This window comes from Poecile atricapillus, chromosome 4 (assembly GCF_030490865.1).
Source record: "Poecile atricapillus isolate bPoeAtr1 chromosome 4, bPoeAtr1.hap1, whole genome shotgun sequence".
Lineage (NCBI taxonomy): Eukaryota > Metazoa > Chordata > Aves > Passeriformes > Paridae > Poecile > Poecile atricapillus.
This window is the reverse complement of record NC_081252.1, coordinates 28,009,126-28,031,588: the sequence shown is the minus strand read 5'-3', so window position 1 is coordinate 28,031,588 and position 22,463 is coordinate 28,009,126. Positions and strand designations below refer to the sequence as shown.

General features: G+C 39.2%; 2 protein-coding genes across 2 annotated transcripts in view; both read left to right on the top strand.

The window, feature by feature from the left end:
• Positions 1 to 1,550: 1,550 nt before the first annotated feature.
• Positions 1,551 to 9,207, top strand: LOC131578946 (radial spoke head protein 4 homolog A-like). Its single transcript, XM_058838284.1, has 6 exons — positions 1,551 to 2,107; positions 2,563 to 2,797; positions 5,072 to 5,818; positions 7,098 to 7,236; positions 8,059 to 8,176; positions 8,743 to 9,207. The coding sequence occupies exons 1-6, from the start codon at positions 1,875 to 1,877 to the stop codon at positions 8,960 to 8,962; spliced, it is 1,692 nt and encodes a 563-aa protein (XP_058694267.1). The 5' UTR covers positions 1,551 to 1,874; the 3' UTR covers positions 8,963 to 9,207.
• Positions 9,208 to 10,122: 915 nt separating this feature from the next.
• The window catches only part of CENPE (centromere protein E), a 36,088-nt gene continuing 23,747 nt past the window's right edge, over positions 10,123 to 22,463 (top strand). The window contains exons 1-17 of the mRNA XM_058838837.1: positions 10,123 to 10,178; positions 10,386 to 10,477; positions 11,322 to 11,411; positions 11,490 to 11,608; positions 12,700 to 12,819; positions 13,146 to 13,227; positions 13,422 to 13,489; positions 13,571 to 13,642; positions 15,174 to 15,225; positions 16,037 to 16,124; positions 16,303 to 16,429; positions 17,079 to 17,198; positions 18,245 to 18,403; positions 18,725 to 18,869; positions 19,879 to 19,973; positions 20,290 to 20,346; positions 20,427 to 20,594. Of these exons, the coding sequence (XP_058694820.1) occupies positions 10,123 to 10,178; positions 10,386 to 10,477; positions 11,322 to 11,411; positions 11,490 to 11,608; positions 12,700 to 12,819; positions 13,146 to 13,227; positions 13,422 to 13,489; positions 13,571 to 13,642; positions 15,174 to 15,225; positions 16,037 to 16,124; positions 16,303 to 16,429; positions 17,079 to 17,198; positions 18,245 to 18,403; positions 18,725 to 18,869; positions 19,879 to 19,973; positions 20,290 to 20,346; positions 20,427 to 20,594 (1,710 nt within the window). The remainder of the gene's footprint in view (positions 10,179 to 10,385; positions 10,478 to 11,321; positions 11,412 to 11,489; positions 11,609 to 12,699; positions 12,820 to 13,145; positions 13,228 to 13,421; positions 13,490 to 13,570; positions 13,643 to 15,173; positions 15,226 to 16,036; positions 16,125 to 16,302; positions 16,430 to 17,078; positions 17,199 to 18,244; positions 18,404 to 18,724; positions 18,870 to 19,878; positions 19,974 to 20,289; positions 20,347 to 20,426; positions 20,595 to 22,463) is intronic.

Genomic DNA, 22,463 nt, shown 5'->3' with positions numbered 1-22,463 from the left:
TTACAGTTAAGGTATTGAACTACATTATTTAACACAACTTATAACTTTAATAGGGCATTTTACTGAGATTTTTACAGCACTGTACTGGTTTCGCTCTGGCCAGATGCCAGGCACCCACCAAAGTTGGTTTTCTATCACTCCCTCCTTTGAACCAGAGGGGGGAAGAAAAACACAACAGGTGAGCGGGAAACTCATTCATCTATTACTGTCACAGGCAAAGCATACTTGCCCTGGAGAAATAGACTAAATCCTTTACCAATGAAATCAGACTAGGATAATGGGAAAGACAACCAAATCTTTAAACAACGTGGTGTTTGAATAGTGTTGCAAAAGAAAGTGAATTAAGACCACCTGTCTCCCTAATTCTTCACTTTCTCAACCTGTGATAGTACTCGAGGAAACAGCATGAACCTGAGTCAGGGAAGGTTTAGGTCAGATATCAAGAAAATATCTTCCACCCAGAGGGTGCTTGGACACTGGAACTAGCTCTCCGGGGAAGTGGTCACAGCACCAAATGTGTCTGAGTTTGCAAAGCATTTGGACAGTGCTCTGGGGCACATGGTATGACTCGTGGGGTGTCCTGTGCAGGGCCAAGAGTTGGACTAAGTGATCTTCATGGGTCCCTTCTAACTCATCAGATTCTATAATTCTCTTATTAACACTGATTGCACTGCATGACAAAACTACTTTCTATACAGGTATCTTCATTCCAACTCAACTTATAACTGGGTTTTCTTCCCCTTGGATCCATGAATAGAAACTTTTTAAGCAAATACCAGATTTTACAGTATTTTTTTTCTCTTAAAAGAAAAACCTTTGAACTTTATGAACAGCATATCACCACTAAAACACATATGAAAGCAAAGAAGATAAATTAACTACCTTTTAAAATAAGATTAAACTTTTGAAGACCCATTCTTTTGCTCTCAGCAGACGGCTGAAAGACTCATACCACAAACATTCAAGGAAAAGTATTAAAATAATTTGATGGTTTCACAGGACTGGTTTGGGTTGGAAGGGACATTAGACATCACCTATTTCTCACCTGATACCATAAGCAATGACGCCAATCACTAGAGCACATTGCTCAGGACCCCCGTACAACTCAACCTCAACCACCTTCCTTTTACTATCACCCCATAAGTGCCACTGAAAGTAATAAAGAGGGGCTTAAAAGCCCCACTGGAAAGGGGAGTGGCAGCTGGGGCGGGTCACTGGGGCTGTCCTCCCTCCCCGCGCCCGCGTTCCCCCGGCGACGCCCCGCCCGCCGCCGCCGTTGTTGCTCAGGGGCTGCGCGGTGTCCCCGCCCCAGCCGGGCCCCCAGCGAGCCCCCGCCCCAGGCCGGGCCCCCAGCGAGCCCCCGCCCCAGGCCGGGCCCCCAGCGAGCCCCCGCCCCAGGCCGGGCCCCCAGCGAGCCCCCGCCCCAGGCCGGGCCCCCAGCGAGCCCCTGCCCCAGGCCGGCCCGCGGGCAGGGCAGGAGCGAGCCCGCCTGTGGGCCGGTCACAGCCCCCGCGCTGCTCACCCGCCCCAGCGGGGCCCCGGGCAGCCGCCCTCTGGGACCCTCATCAGCCTCAGGCGTCGGAACCGGGACCGGCTCCCTCGGAATACCCAGGGGATAAGGCGAGAGTCCGAGCAGCCACGAGGACCGAGGAAAAGCGTCTCTCAGCCGCAGCGGCACCCCCAGCGAGCACAGGACCAAAGGAGAAGTGTCGGCCACACGGGTGCAGCAGGACAAGCACGGTGTCGGTCACAGAGGGCAGTTCAACACCTCGGCCATCCACGGCCGGCAGCGCCAGCCGCTGAGCCCCTGCAGGTGCCACAGCTAAACATCAGCCAGAGACAAGGCTCTCCAGGCACCGGGGACAAGGCACAGCATGGACGAGTCACTGGGATTAGACCCTTCGGAGGAACCACAAAGTGCCGACCCACAGGATGCCTATGAACGTGGGCATGGCCCTTACCAGCCACACGAACCGGGCTATGGTCTTGACCAGCCCGGATACAGCCCATATGAGGATGAGATTCCCGATCCCCAAGCCCAGATGCTGGCAATCAAGAATGCAAAAGCCTATTTACTGAAGACCAGCACAAAATCTGGCCTGAATTTGTAAGTCTGAAAAAGGATCACAATCAAAAAGGGTAGGAAGTATGAGTGGAGAGAAAGGTAAAAGGACAACAGGAGGTACATATAGAATGGGATGTTATACATGCAATATCTCATCACTAGGGATACTTGCATGTGTCCAACACATTTCAGAACCAAAATTCCTAATGGAATTTTATAGAGAGTTCAAAAGAGAATTAATATGATTGAGAGTAAGTTTAAGTTCAGATTCAGCTCATAGATAGATGAGGTATATATTAGAAAGGGAAGATGGGAATGCTCTTAATCAGACTAGCTTTAACTCTAATTTGCCTTAACGCTCCATGATCTCCTTTCTTCTAACTATTCCAATGATTTCTCCAAAGATCCAGATGATTAGCCTTTACTTTTTTTTTTACTAGAATAATATTCTAAGACTTTGGTATAGTAAGCCAACAATATTTACATTTATATGACAGATATGATCATTTTGCTAATATACTAACAAAGATCCTGGATGAACAGCCCACAAATGCAGTAGACATAATTGAGAATATCAGCAAGGATGTGAAGTGGGCTCAGTTTCGGAAAAAAATGGACACTCTCCGAGACGAACATCTGATTCCTCCAACATTTGAAGCTGCAGAAAAGTGTAAAGCTTTGTTCGTCAAGGAAGGTGGAGAAGAAGAACATGAAGAAGTAGAAGAAGAGATGGTGAGTTTTTATCGGAGTGAAACAGGTACCAAACATACCAGGGAAGGGAGGGGGGGTGGATGGTGGGAAGAAAAAGGGGAAAGGGAGGAAGTTGTGGTTTCTTCTGTGGGACTGCCCCTCCTGACCATACAAGTAAGTGCAGTCACAGCACCATGTATCCTCTTCACAGCTGAGCTCGTCCCATATCTAGTTCTGAAGAAAAAAACCCATCTGGTTACTTAGTTGTGATTTTTTCCTGTAGTAAATCTAATATCCTGAGCCTTTATAACCAGGGATCTTCTAGAGATGATGAACAGAAAGTAAGGTTTATAATATCTCCCATATGCCAGTTCAGCACAGAATATTGCATCCAAGTTTATTTTCTTTGTATAAAAGGGATGTTTCTTTACCTAAAGTGACCATAATTCTTGATGCCAGTTAGACAATATTGTGCACAGCTGCTACTGTAAAATAGCAGAATGCAGAATTTTGTGATTCTTCCAGTTCCTGGTTGGTTCCAGTCTGTCCTTCTCCAACTGAAACAAAATACGGTTTTAATGAAGAACTAATACAATTGAAAAGACACTTCTTAAAGCAGGATTTTTCACTATTCAGTTGCTTATATGCAGAATCATTCTCATCTTATAATGATAAATACAAGAATATAAATGAGAATTCTAACAGCCAAGGAAAATCATTCAACAAGATGTTGATTTTCATATGAAGTTCACCAGTATATTCAAATGAATTGCCATCACAGACTACAAATACCAACCACAGAAGAGATAATCCTTCATATTTTCTATAGCCTCTTGTGTATCTTACATTAACAGTATAGGATGCTGAAAATGGACAAAAATGTAGGACAAAAATTTCAGAAAGGAATTCTGAATTTTTCATACTCCCATCAGTCTTCCTTTGATATAAGAAACCTGCCAGATTGAAAGAAATTCCATATGAAACTAGCACTCATTCTTCCAAATTCCTCCCCCTGTCATATCCAACTTCTGATAACTCTGTGTTGTATGATCACCTACCCCCCATTAAATGAGGGTGGTAGAGCAGCTGGAAATATTTAATTATTGGCCTTGTTCTGCTTCCACTGAAGCCAGATGGAGTCTTACAGTGGACTTTGATAAGAGCAGGGGGCAATATTTTAAAAACTGCAAGGAGCTGTATGCCAAGCAACATTCACCCCAGCGAAGTGTTGTTAGTCTGGTGCCAGAATATATAACATCTCTATTATCTACAACACAAGGGGCAACAGTGTCACTGTTTGGCATCAAGGCCTCTTAGCTGACATGCCCTAGCACTGAATCCCTTGTAGATCTTGTGTAAGTATGCTGACTTTCCTTATTTTGCAGTAATTAGGAGTTGAATTTTGAACTCCTGTGTTCTAAGAGCTGCAGTTCATCTGTGTTCTCTTCTTCACCACTAAAAGATTTTCAATTTTTCTAAATGATAGTAAAAATAATAGTGAATGAATGTCTGTGTCTTGGTTTGAAAAGACAGGTGTCTGCTAAGGAAGGCAGGAGCCTCCCTTGAAATGGAAAATGTAAACCCCCTCCCTCTGAATTATTATCATTTTGAAATGAAGGTTTCTTAGGCAAAGATAAGGGAGCAGGAATAACTAAATTCTTTACTAGTATGTATAAATAAAGAAAAAAACTACAACTTAATAGGAAAATGAAAATAAAATGCAATAGTACAAGAAACACTGACAGAATACAACCTGACACCCTGTTGGTCAGGGTGTTGGTAGCACTCTAAGTGGTGGCTGCAGACCTCCTGGAGTGACAGATGTGGTTCTGTTGAAGCAATGATCCCATAGAATGGTGCAGTTTTCTTCTGAAGGTCTGGTGGTGATGTAGAACAGTCTGGTCTTCTGGGAATCCAGTGGAGAAAGGCTGCCTGTGGTGTTCTGAGTCTCGGATTATATCCAGGTAGGAATGTTTGGCTCCTCCCCCTGGGTGGAGCATCTCACAATGGGATGATGTAATTTTATCAGTCATGCAGTGAGACTCAATGGCCCATTAACAGAAGAGATCCCCCTGGAGGGAGGATGGGTCATGGAAGAGATAAAGAACACTGCCCCACCTGGTTTTAACAGATGGTAATAGAATGCTTACTTTTGATTGCATCTTGCATTGCAACCTAGGACAGTCTGCAAAGCACTTTGAGATAATGAGTGGCACTACAGGAAATGAAGTATAATGTCCAATAGATAACATGTTCAATTTTTAAAAGAGATAATTATCCTGTTCTTTAGATCTAACTCTGAATCTTCTTTCCTAGGGACAGCCCTCTCTACCAAATGTGATGGAAACAGCCTTTTATTTTGAACAGGCTGGAATTGGCTTGAACAAAGATGAATCCTATTACATATTCCTTGCCCTTAAAAATCTAATTAATGTTCAGCCAATCCAGACCTGTCGCTTCTGGGGCAAAATTTTGGGCCTGGAAATGAACTATATTATAGCTGAAGTACAGTTACGGGAAGGGGAAGAGGAGGAAGAAATAGAAGAGGAAGGAGAGGAAACTATTGCGGAAGGAGAGAAAGAGTTGGGTGAGGGTGAAGAAGAAGAAGAACAGAAAGAAAAAGAAGCTGAACCACCAAAGTCCACCTATAAACCCCCACCTGAGATCCCAAAAGAAGCAAATGGGACTGGGACTAATAAATATGTCTACTTTGTCTGTAATGAGCCAGGCAAACCCTGGATGAAGTTGCCTCCAGTGACACCAGCCCAGATTGTCTGTGCCAGGAAAATCAAGAAGTTCTTCACTGGTCGGCTGGACGCTCCTGTTGTGACCTTTCCTCCTTTTCCTGGAAATGAGGCCAATTACCTGCGCGCACAGATAGCTCGAATCTCAGCAGGAACCCATGTCTCTCCCACTGGATTTTACCAGTTTGCAGAGGAGGAAGAAGAAGAAGAAGGAGCAGATACATATGAAGAAAATCCTGAGTTTGAGCCTCCTCCTGTGGTTGAAATGGTAGAGTCCCTCACAATGTGGGCACACCATGTCAAGGGCATTCTAAATCAGGTGTGTGCCAGCATAGCTCCCATGGACCTTGGATACCACTCACGCTGCAGTGCTTGTATTATATATGTATTATATATATATATATATATATAATATATGTGTGTATATATATATACATATATGTATATGTATTATATATGTGTATATATGTATTATATAATATATATATATTATGTATATATATATTACAGAATGTGGATGACACTCCTCACCTGCACATGCAAACTATTCACGAGAAATGATATTGGATGGAAAGATTTTTATATAGAAAATATATTTTATATTGTGTATAATACCAAAATATCTTACACATAAAACATTTATTTTATATGGAATATAATATGTAAATATATTGCATGTATTTACATATACCAGATACATATATGTATTTATGAAAGTTCTAGGTTTAGTACTTTTTCCAGTGATGTGTTCTTTGAAAACTATTGATTGAAACCTGTCTTTAAATAACAGTATGGAGCTAGGCCCTGATAGATAACAATCATTTCTTGCAGTCTTCTGTATTAGGTTTTCTGCTTTGAGATCCTTATTTGACAAAAGTGTTTAAAAATCTCTTTTCTTGGGTAGGATGCTAAAAAGCAGATAGCTTATGTTTGTATGCCAAATGGAACTTACTTGGTGTTTTCTTGTGTTTAATTTTTTGTTTTATACTTTCTGCTTTTAAGCATTCAAATGAAAGAAACTTAAAAGCATGTTCTATCAGACGAGTGCTAGAAAGAGGTATTACTAGTTAGGTTTTCATTGCTGGATGGTTTGATGGCCAGTCTTACCAATTCAAGGATGCTATTGTAAAATAACAGCAAATGATAGGAAATAAGGTTTAAAGTGACTACCAGCCAAACAATAGTTGTAAGAAATAAAATTTATATGCATTAGAATCTTAAGAGCATTCTGTTATGTTTCTCAGACTCGTAACCAAACAAAAAGCAGATTTTAAGAAGAAGGGGTAAGCCCATAGTTTGCAGTAACTGTTAATCCAAACTGGCCAGGAACTGAAGAATACAAAATTACAAAAGGCTGATTACAGAGGTATAAGGTTATTCTCAAACAGTAAGCAGGAATGAATGAGGGAAGGAGTGAGGGGAACATTCTGCCAAGAGAATACAATATTCTGTTAATAGCATATCAGTTATGGGATATGTACTTTTCTTCTCCCCATCACTTAACTCTGTGTGTCTGAGCCAATTGTTTTAACTAGTTTTAATTTGTATTCTTTCAATGATTGTTACATGTATTTATTACTTTTAAACATCAATTATAGGGTCGCTGTGCTTGGATTAATCCTTCTCAAAAATCAGAGGAAAATGAAGAAGAAGATGAAGAGGAGGAAGAGGAGGAGGGAGAAGAGCAACAGGAAGAAAGAGGACCACCCCTTCTTACTGTAATCTCTGAAGATGAAGGTATTCTTCATGGAATATGAAGTTTTTGATAGAGAGTCACTAGGAAGATTGTCATTTAGCAGTAAATACTTGAAGTTACAGAACGCTGACACTTCTTGGAGGAATATACCTTGCTTCTGTAGGGTAAACACATTATTTTAGAAAATCAATCAAAAGCAAAATGGTTAATAGTATTGACATTAAAACTGAAATAATCAGGTTTACTAGGTAAACATCTTATTGAGATTAAAAGGAAAAAATAACTTAGACTTGTCATGTTATTGCAAATTCAAAACTTCAAATACTTTCAGCTATTTTTATATCTTCTTTTTAGGAAAAAAGATAAGTGTCTGTGTATGTGTAAATAAATATAATGGTTAATATATACACACATGCACTGATATACATTAGTTGTATAAGAATTTAGATCTCTTAGCATATCACTGCAGCAAATCATGGGAATAAGGGAGCCTGAATATTAGATTACATCAATATTTTATTATTTTCCTACTCTGTTCTTCAATCAAGATGAAATATAGCTATAGAATTTATCCATAAGTGATTAAAAGTCCTTGACAAAAGAACCAGGGGTGAGTGCTACTGAATTTTTTCTGTATGTGGGGGGTCTACCAGCATTCCTGTGCTACCTACCGATACATGCAAACAACCTGTTTGAAAACAGTGCCTACACGTACTGTTTCTGACCTCTGGCTCTTCTGTTGTGCAACTTAATATAAACCTTGCTTGAATTCTGTGCAAGTCTTTTAGCTCACTCTAAAATACTTTTTTAGATGCTCATCAAGTCCATCTTTTCATAGACAATGTGTGTTTGACTGTCTCCAGGCATGAAAGACATCCCTGCTTGGACAGCTCAGGCTTCTACAAACCTGATCCCGCAATATTCTATTGCGATCCTGCAGTCTAACCGATGGCCTGGAGCTTATGCCTTTGCTTCTGGCAGGTGAGAGTCCACCTGACAAGGTTACAGCACTGACTGTATATGCTACACACAGGTGCCTCTCTAATGCAGGCAGAGTTACTTTATTATTAAGGCCACTTAAATGTGCACAGCAACAGTAAATATGTATTTAGGAGTGAAAACAAATAATCATTGGAAAGGCTAGCATGAAGTTAATGGATGTAAATGCTGAGTTAGTATTTGAGCACAGTCCTTGATTTAAAACATATTCTTGTGTCTGTGGGACATTTTACAAAACTAGCTATATTCTGTAGTTCTAATGTTAATTTGTTTCCACTATACGTGGTTATTACCTCCATGTTTATTTCCACTACATAGTCATTCCACTACACTGTACTGCAGTGCAGTGCAGTGACACTTCAGCATTTTAAACAGATGTATTGATAACCATTAGAGCAGTTAAAAAGAGGTACCATGTTTAAAATTCTTCTGCTATAGGATATCTGCACCACAGTGACTTCTTGCGCAGCAGAGTAAGGATGCCTGACAGTGTCTCTGCTAATATTTTGTCAGGGGATGAATGTGTGACTTTCACTTCTCTTTCCCAGGAAATTTGAGAACATCTACTTTGGCTGGGGTCACAAATACAGTCCAGAAAGTCACACTCCTGCACTGCCCCCGCCAGCACAAGCAGAATTCCCCAGTGGGCCAGAAATCACTGAGACAGTAGACCCCACTGTGGAAGAGGAAATGGCTTTCAAGGTTGCACAGGAAGAAGCCTTAGCCGAAGCTGAGGAAGAGGAAGATGAGGAAGGAGAGGATGATTAAAATACGGAAGAAAACAGATTGTTTTAAAAGTTTGAACACAATCAGCATTTAAGGTAGTCATTTATTTGCTAACCTCAAAAGAAATGCATTTGGAGTGTGCCTTCCTTTTTCATTTCTGTAGGCTTTTCTTTGCAGCTATCTTCCTCTCCTTCCCTACCCCTCAAACCTGCCCACGCTGGCATGAAGGCTTTTTCTATGTTTGTTTGACTAAGCAAACACAGTCTGCTTCCTAAAATGATACCACTTTGAACTAATAACTACCACCCACCAGATGTTCACACTTTCTAGTCAATACATATATACATTTTACTTAAATAAATTTTTTCAAAATCCCATGAGTGTCACTTTTACATGTAAAAGCGTGCTATCCAGATCCGGTAGGCAGCTTATTGAGGTACTGAGGGGCTGAGTGCAGGGCAGTGACACTGCTCATCATTGGCACTCGGGGGCTGCACCTCCACTCCAATGCTGTTCTGGGACTCTCACTGCAAGACGTGGAGATGCTCGATCGCATCCAGAGAAGGGCGGTGGAGCTGGGGAAGGGTCTGGAGCACAAGTCCTGTGAGGAGCGGCTGCAGAAGCGGGGAGTGTTGAGCCTGGAGAAAAGGAGGCTCAAAGGAAGCCTTATCGCTGTCTACAGCTCCTCCTCTGACAGGAGAGGGGAGCCAGGTGGGGGTCGGCCTCTTCTCCCCAGTTACAAGCGACATGACAAAAGGAAACAGCCTCAAGTTGCACTCTGTTCACATAGCATATTAGGAAAAATTCCTTAATGGAAAAGGTTGTCAGCCTCGGGACGGCTGCCCAGGGAAGTGGGGGAGCCACCATCGCCGGGGGCGCTTAAAACACCCGTGTATGGGGACGTGAGGACACACCCTGAGCGGTGCCACCTGGGCGGGGACGGGGAAGATGTCGCGGGATCGCTCAGGGGCTGTCAGTCCCTGACCGTGGCCGCCCGCCCACACCTCCTCTCCAGCTTGTGCGAGTGGTGCGCTCCGCGCACGGCGTGCGTCCCTCGCGGGCCAATAGGAAGCGGCTGCGGGCGCAGTTCAAACTGCGGCGGCGGTTGGGGCGGGCGCTCCCTGCTCCCGGCGCTCCCGGGCCTGTCCCTTGTCCCGGTTCCGTCCCTTGTCCCGGCTCCGCTCCTTCTGTCCCGGGCGGGTATGGCGGACGAGGGCGCCGTCACGGTGTGCGTGCGTGTTCGGCCGCTCATCGCCAGGTGAGCCGCTGGACGGGCGGCAGGGGGAGGCTCCCTCCGCACCCCTGGGTGCTGCCGTGCTCCCGCACCTGGGGCAGGGAGGCGGACGGAGGGGTCCGGAGCGAGGGGCTAGCACCCCTCGCAGGGAAAAGGGGGTCAAAGTAAGGGGCCGTGTTTTGGGAGCAAAATCCTCGTCCAATAAAGGTAACAGAATGTCTCTTCTTTTAGAGAAAATGCCTCAGGAGAGAAAGTGTCCCTGCACTGGAGAAGTGAGAATAATACTGTTTCCGATGTGAATGGTACCAAAATATTTAGTTACGGTAAGAATGCGAAAGCAATTGCTTTACTTAGATGCTTACGCGGAACTTTGCTACTGTACTCATGAGCATGTCGACTGTGGTGAATGCCGTGAGCTTCTTTAAATGCCCCCCAAGCCTCCCAGCTTCGTAATTCCGAAGGAGTGTCATTGGGGGACACAGGATTTCTGGTGTACGCAGTACTGGGATGCACTTTTGGGATCAGCTTCCTAATGGACGTTGCTTTCTCTGTTCCGGTTCATGCCATAGTGGCTTTGGAACATGTTTGTTTGCTCTGAAATCCAGTTACAAATGGACTAAACAAGGGCTAGTCCAGAGCATTTAGGGAGAAGGGTATGGGAGAGCACAGTCCCAGAAGTGACTAGTGTGAATGTTGGATCCTCATAACTAACTGGCTCCCTTTGAGTCTTCTCATGCTGATCGACTTTACTTGTTAATATGAATGTAGCCACTGCAAAAATTTTTCCCAAAATACAGATTCAATAAAAGCATGCACCAGGCTAGGAGTTTAACAATTAACGTGTCCTGTCAGGCTTCATCCTTGTAGATAAATTGGCCAAAATTTTGTAGGATTAAATGGGATGACTGTTTAACTGTTCATCATTCTTAGGGGTTTTTTTAACTTGTCTATCATCTGTGCATTGTGTCTTTCTTGATTTTGTGTTTAATATTTATTTTAAAATAAAACTTTAAAAGCTTTGCGTTAGTGATGTTATAATTATATTTTAATTAACCTACAAACAGTTATGCAAATTTTCTGGATTTGAAGTCCGAAATACTAAAAGACAGCTTATTTTGGTTCGCAATAGAGTGGATTCACATGCTTCGTATTTTTTTTTGTTTTAAGATCGTGTCTTTCACTCAAGTGACAACACTCAGCAGTTGTATGATGGTGTAGCTGTTCCAATTATACAGTCAGCTGTGCAAGGCTATAATGGTAAGTTTTAAAACTGTGTTTAAATCCTTTTTGTAATGTATTTCAGAGATAGTCTGTAAAGCTTAACTGTCTTTCTAGGCACGATTTTTGCTTATGGACAGACTGCTTCAGGAAAGACTTACACAATGATGGGGAATGAAGATTCCATGGGCATTATCCCTAAGGCAATTCAACATGTGTTCAAAATTATTTGTGAGGTGAGCAATTCTAATAAATTTAAGTGACTGAAAGGACTAGTTATATTTGTGATGGTTACATAAAAGTTAATTTTAGTATCAAGAAGGATTATGAAGGAAATTAATTTATATTGCACTGTATGTTGCAGTTACTTTGCTAGCCTGGCAAGGATGAGTGTTTCAAACAAAAAGCTAATGGGACTCTATTAGTTGAAATCAAATCAGAAAAAAACTGAGGAGCAAAACGTGAAGTGTGGAATATGAACAAAACATATTCCAAATTTATTAAACTGATTACAAATAAAATAGGTACTTGTTAACGTGGTAGATAAGATAATGTGAAGCTTTGTGTTTATTCTGCTATTTTAAAAGTCTAAAAAATTAACAGTTAAAGACTGCTTTTTAGCAGGAAGAATGTGACATTATATTTACTTATTTCAGGCTTATGAAAGAATTGCCAATTCTTTTGTAAGAATTAATATTCTCAATATTAATAAAAGTAAGGACAAAGTGTACGTTAAAACGCTGATTTCCAAAACAGAGTGCTTGCTTCTGCCTTCAGGGTTTCAGGTAATAGTTACTGGTGAAGTGAAATGGCCTCTGCTCCTTTAAGGAGGTGCAGAGTACCCTTAGAGGGTTTATAGAAGTAAACTAAAAGCAAGAAAATTTTCCTTGAGTCCATTGTGCTGCCTTTCCTCACCACAACATTCTCTACCAGGGAGGCAGGGGAAGAAGGAGCAGCAGCAAAGTAAATCTAAACAAGCAAAGAGAGAAGACAAGGTATACAGAAAGAAAGGAGCCTAAGCAGGAGGAAATTTGTTATGGAAATGGCATTTCAGTAGGAGAATTATTGTCGTGCTTCTGTAGGGCAGTTATCTTAATTTTGTAACCTTTTAGAAGTGGTATACCACTAATGCAGCTGGGAAGAGGTGGGATAGAAGAAAAATTACTCTATATTGGTAGATGCTAATGTACAGAAAGAATGAAGGGAAAGAGGTCTGTGGAACAATGTTCAAACCTTTATCTCCAGTATAAGAATACTTGCATTAAAAGATGTCCATCAGTCTGGTTTTTACTTGTTTTTTGGGGTTTTTTTTTCCTTTCAACATTAGATTCCAGATAGAGAATTCCTGCTAAGGGTTTCTTACATGGAAATCTACAATGAAACAATTACTGATTTGCTTTGCGATAGTAGGAAAAAGAAGCCTCTGGGAATTCGTGAGGATGTTAATGTAAGTGGCTGTTATGTGTAAGTATTGTATCTGCTTGGAGTAAAAGAAGTTGGGGAAGAAAACCCCTTCAGAAGCATCCAGTGGAAAACTTTTCTGGGACAATCTGTATAATTGTATCTTCAGCATTAGGAAACTTTCTAAATTTGTTGTTTGATTCTTAGGCCACAATTGTGGTCAAAGTCTAAACTTTACCCATCCCTTGCTTTTGGAGTAAAAGGACATTCAGCTGTTGAATAAATACCATAATAATTGCTGGTAAAGTTAACTTTATGTATCGAAGTGTGTTTTGGAGTTCAGCAAAATTTATTACTCTGTTTATTCTATAGAGGAATACATACGTAGAAGATCTGATTGAAGAAGTGGTGGTTTCCCCAGAACAAGTTATGGAATGGATCAAAAAAGGAGAAAGTAAGTATTTAGACAATGTCAGCTGATAGCTTAAAAAAGTGTTGGTTAATCAGGTATATTTAGAACCATGGAGCGTCCCTTTTGGTTTATATTCATAAACCAAAGTTTTTCAGGAAGTTTTAAAATTGTGCTTTTTGTCTATTTATCCCCAGTTTATCAGATAAACAGAAGTATTCTAATACTGTTTTTGACAGGAAATCGCCATTATGGAGAAACAAAAATGAATGAACACAGCAGCCGTTCTCACACTATCTTCAGAATGGTAAAAACTGTTTCACTACTGGGAGTGGTTTTATTGTTTTCAAAGTAACAAAAACTTCATTGTACTTCATTGCATTTCTAGATCATTGAAAGCAGAGAACGAAGTGACCTTGCAAATGCAAACTGTGATGGAGCAGTCATGGTTTCCCACTTGGTAAATGTCTATTTAATATGGGGTATGGCTTAACTAGAGAATTTACTGTTACTGGTTGTTTGAGACACTAATGGTACTTCATAATGACTTACAAGAATTCTTTGTTGTTAACTCTGACAGATGTTTCTTAAGTATAGAGGGAGACTCCTGTGGCATTATCTAGAGAAGATGTTCCCACCAGAGGGAATTCTACATGAGAATTATTCATGCTGGACTGGGGAATGTCATGATCTTCCAGGAGCATAAGGGACTATGTCAGAGTGCTCTTGAATTTTGTTAAATGTATCTTCCTTACAATTGTTTCTGACAATTGCCAAGTCCTGTGAAATACCTTGTAGAATGGGTAACCTTAAGACTTCTCTTATCCTCAAATTTAGCTGTTGTTAAAATAACATATGGCCTACATCCGCAATGGCCAAAAGATTGGGTTTTTTTCCAGAAGTAACCCCACTTAGCATCTTTTTGGTGGATTACTGGTGTATGAAATACTGTAAACTGGGGGGAATACCATTGGACATCTCTAGGGAAATATTAAGGTTTCAGAAACCTTTTCTATCGCCTTTCCTTGAATCTCAGAAAATTATCTGAAACAACTGCAGGAATGGAACCAATGTGAAACTATTTTGCTTTTGTTTTGTGAAACAGTGTTAAAATCTGATGAGCACTCTTACTCAGAATTGGAAATAGCATTAAGTTATTCACATGCATTATGGAAAGAGCCTTCTGTTCTGGTTTCACATGAAAAAGCTCTGAATGTAGGTGCTGCTCATGCAATATCTCAAGAAGCTAACACATACTTTTTGTGCTTACCATAACTTCTGGTATCCACTCTTCCTACACCACCCCCTCTGCCCCATCTCAGTTCCAACTGACTTTAGTGTAACCACGAGTAACAGGGGTGAGGGGAGAGGGATTTTGGCCCTCTTGGTCTGTTGCTGTTCAGTGGAGTTAATACAGGATTTTAGTCCTCTGAAGAACTAAACTAAGGGCTACTTGCTCAGGCAAATCATTATGGGATGCCATAATGTTCTAGTTGGCTTTGAACCAGGTTCAAAAACGCAGAGGTTTTTCCTCTGGTAGTTCATTTCTTTTCCTTATCTCCACAATGACAGGCAAGGAGAGATATACAGCCAGCTTTGGACAGGATACCAGATAATCTCACCTAGACTCTTTCCCATGAAAGATTCCTACAGCTGAAATTAGTAGTTAACACTTCTGTATTGAGAAACTGTGTTTATCTTCTTGTGACTGAGGGTAGAGGTTGTTGTACTGCAAGTTTGAAACACTATTTGGGGTGGAATAATAGAATTCATACAAACTTATCCTACACCTTTGTGTACCGATATTTGAAAATATTGGGTGTGTGTAGTAGCTGTGCATTAATTCCAGTAATGACAGACCCTTTGCCTTTTTTTTTTTCCCCTTGATGTTTAAATTTAGTTTATGGAATTCTTAGCAGAGATTTAGAATTATGACGACTTAAAGTAAATTGCCTCAGAACTAACCTGTGAAATATTTGATGAATTTGCAGAACCTGGTAGATCTGGCAGGCAGTGAAAGAGCTAGTCAAACAGGATCTGAAGGTGAGTGTTAAATGAGGCTCCACTGACAACAACTTCTGTTAATTAACCCTTATGAGAAACTATGATAGAAATAACTTGGTCCATGTGCTATTGTGTTATTTATTGTTTATAAATAAGGCCTTTTCCCCTTGGTAGGACAGGATCTACTCAGGAAAAGACTGTAAATGCTGTGAAGTGCAAACAGTTAAGTAGTAATATGCCTTTTCTAGAACTGCAGACCCAGCAACAGTCCTCCACTGAACTAATAGAATGGAGGTGACTCAGTGAAGATGCACTTGTAATAACAAAATCACAAGAAGCTTTTTAGGGACTTGTGTGTAAAGGTGAAGAGTGAAAAGATGGCTCACTCTTTAGTTCAGAGGAAGCTTGTCTGTAAATAGTGACAGCATGAAGCTGCACAAAAGTCCCTTGATCACAATAAAGTGATCTGAGAGGGACACAAGTAAGTCTCTCTTACAAAGAGTTACTAACTTAAAACTTGTATCTAAGACTGGTTTGTTATATGTGTAAATGTGGGCATTTGCAAAATTTAAACAGGAAGCAAAATTGTAATTCTTATGGCCTCAGGTGCTTACTGTGTAAAGGTTCTAAATGTTTACTTTTGATTACTGTTTTATTTCAGTGCAGTTTGGCTATCATAAAGGATTGGGTACGGCCTGCTGATGGGTAAATAGGGCGTTGTGGCACTTAAGGTTTAACTCTTGTACAATCAATCCCTCTGAGCACAACGTAGCCCAAAACCTTGACAGGTTGAAAATGTACTTTAATATTGTTTTAAATTTAAAATAATGATAAAATGTGTGGTACCTAGGTGTTCGACTGAAAGAAGGCTGCAATATAAATCGGAGCTTGTTCATTCTGGGCCAAGTTATCAAAAAACTTTGTGATGACCCTTCTGGGTAAGCAACTGTTTTTATACCTCTTCTAAGATAAAGCACTGCTAAACTAAGAAATTAAAATCCTTTATTTATGAACTTATGTAGGTAACAGTTTCAAATAACCTATTACCTCTAGAAAATATATTTACCATGTTTATGCAGAAGTCTGATTTTTTTGTTGTTGCCTCTTTTTTATTAGCTTCATAAATTACAGAGATAGCAAGCTGACTCGAATTCTGCAGAACTCCCTTGGAGGAAATGCTAAAACAGTTATTATTTGTACAATTACTCCTGTTTCTTTTGATGAGACACTCAGCACTCTTCAGGTAAAGCTTCTCACCTCTTCTCCAGCACTAGTCATTTTAGACAGGTTTGAGGGGTGGAAAACATCATCTGCTGGATCTTTAATGACTTGGATCTTCTGAAGGACTTCCGTAAACTCAGAACTTGAAATATTTTTTTGTACACAGCATCTTTTCCCAGTCCTTGTGCTAGGTTGTCTACTTGGAGTTTTTTGGAAGTTGGAGCAAAGCTCCTTCTCTCACTTGGCAGGCAGGAGACAACCACTCTTGTCTCATTTGCCTTTTCCAAGCATAGTTAGAGAAGTCTTTGCTAGCACAAGATGTTAGGCACTACAGGAATTGAACTGTTAATGAGCAGTATATTTTCTTTAGGTAGGATTGTCTCCCTTTTTGATGATCTTTCGAGCTTTTTATTAAATAAAAAACAACTTGGGATGCTCTTACTTAAATGTTATGCTTCATGTTTTAGGTATTAATATCAAGCAAGGAAAACTTAACTTTTTCAAAGCTTAGAATACATTAAAAATAAGCTAATTCACATATTTGTGTCCTATTATATGCTGTTCTTTTTCTAATAAACTCTCCCTTTAATTCTGTTGGGAAATATGGGATAAAATAAGTCTTTTTAGATTTTTGTTCTTCAACTATTGCCTATGAAAGCCTGTTCTTCCAGTTTGCCAATACAGCCAAAGGAATGAAGAATACACCAAAAGTCAATGAAGTACTTGATGATGATGCCCTCCTGAAGAGATACCGCAAAGAAATTCTGGATTTGAAAAAGCAGCTGGAGGAAGTATGTAATAAATTCAAATAAATCAATCCTTAGTACTGATAGCTGTTTGGAGACCATCCATTTTAAACCAAAAGCAGTTAAATTTGGAGGGATAGGTGAACTCTTTAAAGTGATAGCTGCCATTTTTATTGAGAGAATAGAAATTGAATGAATAGTCTAGAACACCTAATGATAGTCAACATTTCTGTGTGCAAGCTAAGGCTGAATGAGATCAACTGACAGAATTGTTAATTGGCTGGCTACACATAATCAGTGGGTTAACATAATTAAGAAATAGAAATTTTTGATGCCTTACAGCACACTTTATTGATCAAAAGAAACAATTAATATAATTAATTAATCTAAGAAGTGATTAAATGTCTGTTAAAGATTCCAACTTCATATTATTTCCTCCCTTGATGTCTAACTTCAGTTTGAGTTTCAGGAAGTTGCAACTGCATGAGTATCACTGGCAAAACTTAGGTCATGTATAGGTGGAAGTGCATTCAGAAAATGAACAATAGTAACTTCTCAGCAAACATTGTAGTCTCTGATGTTTTTCCTTCTTAAAAATCTCTGGAGCTGTGGAACAATCTTGGAGGTCTTGTTAGATCACAGATGATTAAACATAAAGCACAGGAAAATAACAATGCTGAACATACTGTTCTAGTGCATTAAATCAAAGAATGCACATGTTTTATTGCAAATTATAAATATCCTTAGAGAAAATTTTTAGAAAAATTATTTCTTATTTTTAATGATAATGAATTTGCAGCATGAACTTGGGAGTATGTTTTCTGTCTTCTTTGATAGCAGGTAGTGAGTTATAGTTGAAAGAACCTGAGGCTGTATTGTTTCTGGGCGTTTGGACCACTTTCAAATACTAAGTCTGCAGTCAAATTGTAGACTAAATTCCTTCAGTTTCATTAGTAAGGATTAAAGATTTCTCTTCCAGACTTAAGAGTATATGTGTGTAGCTGTTTTTAAGTATCAGCAATTGTGTATTTTCTCTAGGAGTGGTTTCTATTCTTAAAACATCAGTTTGATTAATATTCTCTTTATGGAAGGTGTCTTCAAAAACTCAGATTCATGCAATGGAAAAGGACCAATTGGCCCAGCTGTTGGAAGAAAAAAATTCCCTTCAAAAAGTACAGGAGGACAGAATACGAAACTTAACTGAGATGCTGGTGACTTCTGCTTCTTTTGCCTCAAAACAGAATGTTAAAGTAAGCACCTGTTCCAGATCTTGCCTGATAACTTTGAAATACTTTGCAAAAGGTAACATTAAATACATAGGGAAATTTTCACCTTATTTTTTTCATATTTTTAAAGGGCTAACTTTTTAATTAACTTCTGGCTGTGAATATTTCCTTGTGGTGAACAGACTGCAGGGACTTTTTTGCTTTCCAAGTAATTTTGAGAAAACTGCAAAATACTGTCTAGTTAACTGCTGATACAGGTACTGATACAGAACTAGCCTGAGCCAACATTTACTCTTTACCTAGTGGTTTGGTTTTATCACTTTTTCTGTAAATCCTTTTTTAAAGGCCAAGAGAAGAAGAAGAGTTACTTGGGCTCCTGGTAAAATAAACCAGGCAAATGTGAACTTTTTTGAAGACTTTGAAAATGCAATGCCGACTGAAACAAAAAAAATGAAGTTGTCTCTGCCATCAGTAGGAGATGTGGAGGATTGTAAGTAACCAGATGGTCTTTGATGTCCTTTCCAACGCTGTTCCATGGTCTATCCAATGACTGTTCTATGTCTATTTCATTTTCTGTGAAATTCTTGGTAAAAACTTTGCAAGCATTGCATTATATTTTGCAAATTACATTTTGATCCTTTGATAGCACAAATTAAAAAACAAATTAACAAGACTCCAAATGTTCCTGTAAACGCTTTTCAATGAAAAGTGCTTCTACCATCCCAACTTCCCCGGATGCTGAGCTTTTAATTTCTTAAAACTGAAGGGGAGAGCTTTGAGGTAAATGGCAGGGTCTACAAACACTTGCCATGCAGCCTACCCACACCCCATAGTTTTCTGGGAAAGTGTTCTTTAACACAGACTACCCATTTCAACCCATGTTCTCTCCTCAAAAATGGTGAGATGTGTGTGTAAAATCCCCAAATCCTCAACAAGAATAGGAAGTCATTACTCAAAGATCAGATTCAGACAGAGAAATTTAAGGATTCATAAGAGGAGTGAACTGAAAATTGTAAAAGAAATTTTCTAAGAAAATTGATCAGAAGTTGAGTACAATTTAGCAGTATTGTTGCTGATTTACATCTTACATCCTTATTACCTCTCCTGTCAAACATATTTGCTTGCAAGTTAATTGTTCTGGGCTTTTTTTTCTGTATGGGGGTGGGGTACTTTTTTCTCCTTAAATACTGTAGGTTACTGTTGAGTGGTTCTTTCCTTGACAATCAAACTTTTCCTAGTCTGTAGTTAAGTATATATTCTGGATTTGGTTTAGTCTTCATTAACTTGTGATAAGGTTATCAGCATAAGTATAGGGACTGGACTTCAGTGGTGTTCCCTTTTATAACAGAAAATCACGAGAGTCATAAGTCTTAGTCAGTGTGCTGTGTTTTTTGCCATTGAATGATTGTTTCCAATGTGGTAAAATTATTTTAGGAGAAACTTCCTGATACTCAGTTTTAAATTGAGTGGTACTTTTGTTAATATACCTTTCTTTTCAGCTACCTTAGAGAATTCTGAGTATGACAGCACTATCCTGATGGTTCCTGATCAAGTTTCAGAAGCAGAATGGATTGCTGGTCCAAACATGAATTGGGTAACATAATAATCCATTTTGACTTTCTGATACTGTGCATATGCATAACATGCTTCTCAATAAGATTGGCCTTACTCTTCTGTAGAACACCAGTATTATGTGTCTGCAGAGTTATTGAAACCAGCTAGAAAGTCTCTTGGACATCTCTGTGAAGTTGTAGTATGGTTCTGTGCTTCTATGGGTTTGTGGCAAATGATCCAGACCTAAACTTTGGTCTTTAAACAGGGCTAGCATTGGAAAGACAAGCATCAGGGAATATAACGTTCAACTTGCTTGATCTTGTAGCTCTGCTAACTGAGAATGTTTCTTTTTCTAGACCCAGAAAGACTTTGAGGAATCTGTGCAACTCTGTGAAGCATTAGCACTAGAAAAGGTAGGTCTGTTCTGAATTTTCTAGAAATAAGGCTGACATTACAGAAACAGCTTCTGAAGTTTCTTGTGCTGCTTCTTTAGGACATCGCTGTAAATGAGGTCAACATCCTGCAAGCAAACTTCAATAACCTAGTGCTGGAAAATGAGCAGTTGAAATCAGAAATAAATGAAATGAAAGAGAGACTGAAGGAAAAAACAGAAATAGATGAGTTTGAAGCACTGGAAAAGCAAACACAAAAAGATCATGAGGTAAGGTGCATTGAAATAGAGAGATGCAAATTCTCGATGCTCAAATGCTTTCAGCGTACCTTGAATGTTGATTCACAAGCAGATGGTGTTATAAGCTAAAGTCAACAGCAGAATGAATGAACCCAGGATTTAAACTGGATTTACTTGGAGTGTAGAATTTAGACAAATTTTTGGACAGTTACATACTGAAGCCTGGTTAAACAGGTATTTATGTGTATATAAGTATCTGTATGCTATTTTTATAAATATGTGATCTGAATTTCAGTCTAAATTTCTGTGAGGCAGTTGTTTTGCTGTTTAAATACATTTAGACCTGTTTTGAAGTTAAAGCAAGGTAGCTAAACCATATGTCCTGTATTTCTTGTATGAAAGATCTTGTCTTACTTCCAAGATAGCTCATTTTGGTAATCCACGGGCTACATGAGCATTACCTTTTAACATACTATTTAGCTTAGTCATGAAATTATTTTAAAATAATACTTGGAATAGTAATGGTAAAAGCAAAACATTATATTTTGTGCCAGGAAGTCACAAAAATGTGAAGGTACCTATTGGATAACTTAGAATATAGGAAATGCTGACTTTCAGTTCTCTTTACCTCTTTGTGTGGTTACTGGAGATGTTCCTTGTTTGTCCAAATGTTTATGCTCTGATTCTGTAGTATAAAATACTTACTACTTGTATTAGGTTCTACCTGCCTAAAGGCTAGACTGTGAAATAAGTTATGGCAAAAAAACCCAACAAAAACAGCAACTTGAGGTATTGAGATGTGGATGTATTATTCCATTTCTTTCCTGATACCTTTGCTGGACATCACTGTGTACTATCTTCTGATCATGACACCAATTTGAAGTTTGTTACATCCTTTTGCATTTTTATTTCAGGTAACAATTTAACAATGTCAGTGCTTATTTGCATTGTGTTCCCTTGCAATGATCTATGGATCTTGAAGTAAATGGATCCATAAAATATTACCATTTACCTTGTATTTAAGATTCTTTTTAGAAGACCCTTTGTATGCTAGGCTAAATGTGCTATCTTTCCTAGCTAATTTTTAACAAATCCTAAGTTACAGTTTTCCTGCAGAGTTTTTGGTGTCTAATAACAAATATAATGTCTAAAGTACTTTCTATTGCAAGAATTGCTTTTTGAATGATTTGTTTTCAGATATCTGAAGACAGTTCATAAAATGGAAGCATTTATTGATAGCCATGTAGTAGATTAATTATAGCAATACTGAAAGGCCACATATTTCACCAAATGCATTAGATGAAATATATCAGTTTTTATAGGTAAACTGCTTAGGAATACTCACAGGAGGGTGCCTGTTTTAAAGCTTTTCACTGATCTTAAATTTGCAGATTGCATTTTCTTACCTTTGCTTGTGACTATACATAAGTACTTATGAATGAGTGCTTATTGTAAAACTTTTATAACAAAGACAAAAAGAAAGGAGCTTTTTCAATTTCTATTTGTTCTTCTACTTGTGACTTCTTTCAGAGAATGCCACTAAATGTGTTCAAGGCTTATTTTACTTCCATTTTGGCACCTTCTTATTCCTGTTATTGAATAGATAAAATCAGAAATACCTGCCCTGTGTCATAAAAGCTACTTAAGATGACTGGAATTTGAAGTGTCATATCTGTACGATTCCTGCATTAATTGCTTTGATCACGTTGCTCTTGCTTGTAAAACTATTGCAGATTAAATTGCACTTGATTTCTTTCTAATTACGGGGAAGCTAAAACAGAGCTCTGCATCTCATGTATCCATTTTGAAAGAGTATGCAGCATCTTGCTTTGCAGCTGTTTAAGTAGATGTGTAAGTATATACAAATAAAAAAGAAAACACAAGATAGACCTGGCTTGT

Bases quoted from the DNA above. Each gene is read 5' to 3' on its own strand.
- LOC131578946 (XM_058838284.1), top strand. From the start codon at position 1,875: ATGGACGAGTCACTGGGATTAGACCCTTCGGAGGAACCACAAAGTGCC. The intron at 2,108-2,562 runs GTAAGTCTGAAA...TTTATATGACAG, and splicing joins ACAAAATCTGGCCTGAATTT to ATATGATCATTTTGCTAATA. The intron at 5,819-7,097 runs GTGTGTGCCAGC...CATCAATTATAG, and splicing joins TCAAGGGCATTCTAAATCAG to GGTCGCTGTGCTTGGATTAA.